The sequence below is a fragment of the Trachemys scripta genome, chromosome 7 (genome assembly GCF_013100865.1).
Source record: "Trachemys scripta elegans isolate TJP31775 chromosome 7, CAS_Tse_1.0, whole genome shotgun sequence".
Taxonomy (NCBI): Eukaryota; Metazoa; Chordata; order Testudines; family Emydidae; genus Trachemys; species Trachemys scripta.
In genome coordinates this window covers 122,782,604-122,789,793 of record NC_048304.1, presented here as the reverse complement: position 1 = coordinate 122,789,793, position 7,190 = coordinate 122,782,604, and the positions used below count along the sequence as shown (strand labels likewise).

The following is a 7,190-nucleotide window of genomic DNA, read 5'->3' as shown; positions in this document are numbered from 1 at the left end:
ATGAGTCAACAGTGGGCCCTTGTTGCCAGGAAGGCTAACGGCATTCTGGGCTGTATAAGTAGGGGCATTGCCAGCAGATCGAGGAACGTGATCGTTCCCCTCTATTCGACATTGAGGGGTGAGGCCAATGGTGAGGCCTCATCTGGAGTAGTGTGTCCAGTTTTGGGCCCCACACTACAAGAAGGATGTTGACAAATTAGAAAGAGTCCAGCAGAGGGCAACAAAAATGATTAAGAGGCAGGAGCACATGACTTATGAGGAGAGGCTGAGGGAACTGGGCTTGTTTAGTCTGCAGAAGAGAAGAATGAGTGGGGATTTGATAGCTGCTTTCAACTACCTGAAACGGGGGTTCCAAAGAGGATGGATCTAGACTGTTCTCAGTGGTACCTGATGACAGAACAAGGAGTAATGGTCTCAAGTTGCAGTGGGGGAGGTTTAGGTTGAATATTAGGAAAAACTTTTTCACTAGGAGGGTGGTGAAGCACTGGAATGGGTTACCTAGGGAGGTGGTGGAATCTCCTTCCTTAGAGGTTTTTAAGGTGAGGCTTGACAAAGCCCTGGCTCGGATGATTTAGTTGGGGTTGGTCCTGCTTTGAGCAGGGGATTGGACTAGATGACCTCCTGAGGCCTCGTCCAACCCTAATCTTCTATGCGATTCTATATTCTAAAATACATGGCTTGAACCCCGTGAAGCTAGTTCTCCTACAGCTTCTCCCTACAGGTAGCAGCGCGGGGCACAAACCTACAGCCTATTTTTGAACCGGGTGTGGGGAAGAGGAAGTTAATAGGCCCTTTTGAATTTAAGCAGTGTGTGTCTGTTAGCATGACGGCTGCAAGATCTCGGCTGATGCTGGGGATTGAACCAGCGACTTCCTCTGGGGGTTCTGGGCAGCTGGGAGCTGTAACAGACCTCCATCCTCTGCACATCCGGCAGAGAGGATGTAATACGCAGATCAACGATTTACAGTAGTGTACACTTGTGAATTACGCTACTGTCTGTCGAAGGGCTTGTCTACACATGAATCTTATTCTGGATTAAGGCTGGGCGTGAGGAACTGCTAGTCCAGAATAACTCCCTGTGTGGAAAAGGCCTCCCCATTACCACTGTATCTGAGCCCCGTCCCAGTCTCACAAGAGCCCTGTGTGGTAGGGCACTGTTGTTATGCCCATTGTACAGATGGGAAGGAACCCACAGGGAGACTAAGTGACTTGCTGAATTTCACGCAGTCCATGGGGGAAGCAGGGAATTGAAGCCAGTCTCTCAAGTGCCAGGCTAGCCACCCTAACCACTGGGCCAGGCTGCCTCTCGACGGCAGGACAGATCCCAGTGTGTGGGGATCTGCGGCTGCACTTGCCATAAACCACAGAGCAAATGTACTCGTTAACTGAATGCCCATCCCCCTTTGAAAATCCTGGCCAGTCAGAGAAGCGGGTCTGCCCCAGCCAGCTCTGCCCGCTCTTCTGTTTCACCCACCTGACGTGGCAGTTGCTCTCCAACAGGCCAGGGCTGCCCTGCTCCTGTTCACCTGGCACCTGCTCTGAGGGAAGGCCAGAGCCTCTCTGGAAACGGGTGCAGGCCAGACCCCAAGGCAGGGGATGAAGCTGCAGTAACTGGGGCTGGGCTGGGGAACTGAGCAGGGCTGGAGCTCCTGGCGCCCTCCCCACTCTGCACAGGGCAGGAGCTGCGCTGGGGTGATAAGCTTCAGCCCCCGAGGAGCTGAGCCGGGTCCCTGAGGGCCGAGGCCCCTTTATGGGAGTTTTTCCCCACCTGCTCCTGGGGAACAGGAAACCTGCCTCTGCTAGTCCCCTAAGCCCCTCCACCAACTCACGCCCTCTGCACCCTACCTGCCCCCCGAGGGACTGAACCCCCCCCAGGGGCGTGGCAGAGCAACGAGGGGGGGAGCAGCACACTAAATCCTGGCCCCTGCAGCCAGGGCACAGCCTTTGACTGGCGTTACAGGGGCCCAGACACCCCGGCACCAGCAGCGGTTTCCCCTGGGGCGTTTGACCCACTGGGCCCGTCACCGCCCAAAGGATGACCCAGCCAACGCTCCTTTCGCCCGTCCAGGGGATAGACCCCTCCCGGGGATTGGACAGAGCCCTGTCCCATGCAGCCGCTCCCACGCTGCGTCCCTGGAGCGGCTGGCCGGGTCCATGGTGCGGGCAGCTCTACACGCCATGCCGCCAGGCCGCCCGCAGCCTGGCCTTCACCTTGAACGGCTGCACTTGGAGCACCACGCCGAACTTGCCCTCCAGCGTCGGCAGCGGCTGGCCCGGGGGGGCCTCCAGGGTGAACCGCTGCAGGATCCAAGCCAGGAAGAGGAAGAGCTCCATCTTAGCCAGGCCTTCGCCCAGGCACACCCGGATCCCGGCTCCAAAGGGCAGGTAACTGGGCGAGGGGGAGGAGAGCCGATTGCCCCGCTCGTCCAGGAAGCGACCTGCAGGGGGTGCAGCAGCCTCGTTAAAGGGTGGGACGGCATCGTTGGCGAGATGTTTCCTTATGTGTGGGGCCCCTGTTCTACAGCAGGATCAAGCCAGCCCTCCCCACTTCTTTTGTGTTCAGCTGCTGGGCAAAGGGCCCGGAAGGACACCCACTTGTGTGGGGGATGTGGGGGCTCCGGGCTGAAGCTGACGCAGGCCGTGGAAGTGCTGGCTTTCCCCCCTGGCCCCAGCCCAGAGGGAGAGGTGTAGGGCGTATCCCAGCCAGTCACACTGTGCACTTGGTGCCTCTCATAAGGGCAGAGACCTGCTGAACTCATCTCACACGTCCCTCCAAAGGGCTGTGCCGTGGGGCCAAGGCCCGATTCGTACCCGCAACCTGATGGCGTGAGCTCTGCACCCTAGACCCGGTCTCCTGCACCGCCCCCCCCCCCCCCCCCACACACACTTGGGTCTGTCCTGCTTCCCTTGCTCCATTCGAAGGCGTGAGACAATGCCTCTGCACTTGGAGCCTCTCTGATTTATCACCGGCCCTGTGTGCCTCCTGATCCTGACAGCCCTCGCCTCCGGGGAGAAGCTCCAGCCTGGCACAGCCCAGACTGCGTAAGGTTAATACCAGATGGGCCAACCTGGTGCTGGACGCAGGAGGGTCCAATGCAGCTGGTCACCTGTGGGCCCAGCGCTGCCCAAACGGAGGGAAGCAGGTGCCGTTGCTCAGCAGCGCCCCCTTCTGGCTGCTTGAGGAGCAGCGTTGCTAGGCTCCATACAGCCCCGCGCTGTCCTCCGCCTGGGAGGATGGGGACCGTGGCCTGGGGACTCGCGTGAGGGCAGCACCTCCTAGCCCAGGGATCCCTTCCAAGCTCGAATGAGCCCCTGCCCGCAGCTCTCCCCGCCAGTGCTCTGGGCTGCAGCCAGCTCCAGGCCTTGCTCGGCGGTAACAGACAGAGAGGCAAAGTCTGGCACTTCCCTCTCAACCCAGCCTAGCTCAGCAATGACCCCATCAGCCCGGGGGGCAGAGACAGGCGGGTGCCGATGCTAAGCCCAAAGCTTCAGCCAGGAAGGGTGGAGAAAAGGACCCACCTGGGTTAAACTCCGCGGGCTTGTCCCATTCCTTCTCGTCGTGGTGAAGGGACCAGAGGTTGATGATGACCTGGGCTCCCTTTGGGATGGTGTATTCCCCAATGCTGCAGCGTGGGGGGAGAGGGAATAATTCAGCGCCTCGCTCGGCCATCACCTCCCCACCCTGTCAAAGGAGGGACAGGGCTGGGCCACGAGCTCGGATGTGCCCAGAGAAGTCTCACCTGGTGTCCGTAAGGGCCACGTGTGGGATCAGCAGAGGGGAGACAGGCCGGATGCGCAGGACCTCGCTGATCGTGGCCTCCAGGTAGGGTAGCTGCTGCCTGTCGCTGAGCTGGGGGTGTCTCTCGAAGCCGATCTTCTGATCCAGTTCCTCCTGGATCGTCTTCTGCACCTGGGGGCACAGTCCAGCCGGGCCAGCGTTAGCCGAGAGAGGGGATTGCTAAGGGTTACAGGTCTCCCTATGGCAAAGCACGTCACTTTGGTCCAGCTACTAAATGACCTGGGTAGGGTACATATACTACTGCCCCCTAGTGGATTGAATCAGGACCCCTCACGGTGTGTCCCGGGCCCTGTAAGGCCAAAAGCTAGTGGAGATTCTCTGTAAGAACTGTCTGAGTTCTGTCCTTAGCTTGGTGTGCAACAGAGCCCCAGTCGATACGTCCCAGCAGGGCCCGACTTTGTCACATTATTGACCCAGAACAGCCTGTTTGGCCCCTCCAAGCAGGACAGATGTGAAGGATCTCACAGCACTTTGCAAAGGAGGGGGCAGTACCATTAGCCCCATTTTACAGATGGGGAAACGGAGGCACGGGGAAGGGACAGTGAAGGATCGCTGTTAAATGCTCACCTGGGTCTGAGTGGGGTTTCCAGGGACCCGGGGTCATTGAGGGGGACCCTAGCCCAAGCCAGGTAAGGGGTAGCTACTCCAGAGGAGGTTGTTAGTCTAGGACAGACCAGGTCACTGGGGACACGCTCATCCTGCCCTCCATGTTTGACAGCGAGCCCTGGGGCCACTCAAGGAATGGCCCGGAGGAGGGGGCACCCTAGAAGGGGACTTCTGGGCACTCTTCTCCAGCGGGCTCTGCGCTTTGGGGTGGGCGTGGGGCGGAAGGGCCGGGTGGGCAGGGGGGATGCGCACACCTCCGGGTAGTGGAGCAGGTAGAGCACAGCCCACTTGAGCACGGTGCTGGTGGTCTCGACGCCCGCCCCGAAGACGTCGCCCACGGTCATGAGGAGATGGTCGTCCGTCAGCTCCAGCGGTTGGGCCAGCCGACTGTTGTTGTTCTCCATGTTGAGCTGGGCGCGCAGCAGCACATCGATCAGGTCGTTGGCCGAGTCCCTGCCCAGCGCTTCCTGCAAGGGGGCAGGACAGCAGGGGTCAGAGGTGGCTGCAAGGGGAGCTGGGCGGCCGGGCCCCTCCTGGCCGTCCGCTACTCCTCAGTGTCAGTTCATACGCCGGGGAGATCGGATGGGCCTAGAGGGTGGTTGTCCCCTCCCCATCCAGAAAGACACACCCCCCCCGGGGTGGATGAGGAGGTGTGGGCCCAACACTCCCAGCCAGGTGAAGATAGCCATTCAAGATGGATGGGAGCAGCTTCTTTGCCCCGACCTGTGGCTAAACCTCCCACCTTCCCATCACTCCCTTCCCTCACCCGGCGGAGGCTGGGGACAAGGGCAACATTCGGCCCTGCCTGGGAACAATACTAATCCTGGATAATAACACCTCACTCTCACCAGTAGGTCTCACAGCACTTTGCAAAGGAGGGGGCAGTACCGTTAGCCCCATTTTACAGATGTGGAAACGGAGGCACGGGGAAGGCACATGACCTGCCCACAGTCACTCAGCAGGCCAGCGGCAGAACCCAGCTCTCCTATTCACTAGGCCTCTCAATGTGGCAGGAAAGTATCATTAGCCTCATGTTACAGGTGGGAAACTGAGGCATGGGGTAGGGCCGTGACTTGGCTCAGGTTACAAGTGGGTCAGCAGCAGAGCTGGGAATTGGACCTAGATCTGCGCTGCTGCAGGACGTTTCTATCCTACCCGCTCCAGAGTGGGGTGCGGTGGCAGAGCTAAGCGTGGGGAGCCCAGGACTGGGGGAGCAGTAGGTGCTGGAGTTCAGGGTGGGGGGGCACTAGCAGCGCTGGGGCAGGCAATCCCATGCTGTAACCCCCTCCCCACTGTGCACCAAGCACTGTGGGTATGGGAAGAGTTTCTTTTCCTTAGAGTAAGGTGAGGGTTGTACATTGATGGGGGGTGGGGGGGACATGGCTCCCTGGTACTTCTAAACCCCTCCCTTCATACAGCCCCACCAGACACAGCAGGTGATGTGTGCTCCCATCCCCTGGGTCACGCAGGTAGCTAGTCAGCTGGGGCTTCTGCTGCCTGGGGGATGCAGATCCCCACTGGACCCTGCTGCTTCCCCACTGGGGCCTGGCAGGGCCTCGATGATCTGGAAACGTGGGGTGCAGATTGTAGCAATACATCCCCCTGCCCGGCGGCTGGGTCCCTGGTCTGTGAGCGGCCACGCCGAGCCACCTACTTTGTGTTCCTTGAACTGCTTCTGCAGCAGCTGGTCTCGGACCTCCACGCACCTCTTCAGCAATGCCAGGTCCTTGTTGGGAAAAACCTGCGGCAGGAAAGACCAGTGGTGACGCCCATTTGCTCCACTTCATCTCAGCCCGGCCCCACGTGCGCCCTGCGACGTCTGAGGCAGGGGTGCAAGTCCCCCCTGGTTCCCAAACTAGCCCTTTTCCTCCAGAGCCCTGGATCTCCCAGCAGGTCCAGGAAACATCTAGGGACCTTTGAGAGCCAGCCCGTTGCCGCGGCAGTGAGCTGGGGACAGTCCTTCAGGAAGCAAGATGACAACCGTCACCTGGTGCTTCTGTTAAGTGCTGGTATTTGCTGTGTTCTGTGTTTTGTGCAAATCCACCAACGTACCAAGGTCGTCAACTGGCCACTGGACGTCGTTTTACTGACCTCCCAGTGAATGTAGCAATGATTTTATAGTCACCCACTGACTTCAGTGAATTCGTGCCTGGTGCTGCTCAAGCCAGAGAGAGGTTCTATGGGCTACTAGGAGAGTCCCAGCCAGCCCACTCTGGCCAGTGAAAAGCGAGGAGGGACAAATCAGAGGCGGGCTAAGAGCGACTGTCCACCTCCCCTCTTCCACCATCCTCTCCAGCTCTCACCTGCAGAAAGGGGAAGATGTCCACCAGGCTCTCTCGGGCCACCGTGTCCACGATACCTTGACTATACTGCAGCATGGCCTCGAACGTGGGGTCCCCTCGGCTGTAGCAGGAGCTGAAGCACAGAGAGCACACCACATTGGTGATGGCTCGGTTGAGCTCCGGGGCCATGTCCAGGAGGGTGTCCTGCAAAGTGCTGAGAGTCTCACACATGGAGGCAGCTTCCCGGCAGACTAGAAGGCAGGGGAGAGATGGTGACACATCTGGTGAGCACCAGAGTCTAGCAAGCAGGGACAGCGGATTGAGCCTGGGGGTGTCAACACAACTGGGGTGAGAGTAGCTGGAACTGGACTAAGGGGGGGCACGTCGTCCACAGGGCTGGACTAGCAGGGGGCTGTGGGTCGGGATCGAGGGGTATCAGCAGCGCTGTGGGGGAGCCCGTGACCGGACTAGCAGGGGGCTGTGGGTCGGGATCGAGGGGTATC

The 7,190-nt window shown here is 59.6% G+C and overlaps 1 protein-coding gene across 1 annotated transcript in view; it reads right to left on the bottom strand.

Annotated features, from left to right (window-relative positions):
• Positions 1 to 531: 531 nt before the first annotated feature.
• The window catches only part of LOC117880996 (steroid 17-alpha-hydroxylase/17,20 lyase), a 16,137-nt gene continuing 9,478 nt past the window's right edge, over positions 532 to 7,190 (bottom strand). The window contains exons 3-8 of the mRNA XM_034777741.1: positions 6,709 to 6,938; positions 6,060 to 6,146; positions 4,660 to 4,872; positions 3,741 to 3,910; positions 3,520 to 3,623; positions 532 to 2,438 (exon numbers count right to left, since the gene is read on the bottom strand). Of these exons, the coding sequence (XP_034633632.1) occupies positions 2,170 to 2,438; positions 3,520 to 3,623; positions 3,741 to 3,910; positions 4,660 to 4,872; positions 6,060 to 6,146; positions 6,709 to 6,938 (1,073 nt within the window). The 3' untranslated portion in view covers positions 532 to 2,169. The remainder of the gene's footprint in view (positions 2,439 to 3,519; positions 3,624 to 3,740; positions 3,911 to 4,659; positions 4,873 to 6,059; positions 6,147 to 6,708; positions 6,939 to 7,190) is intronic.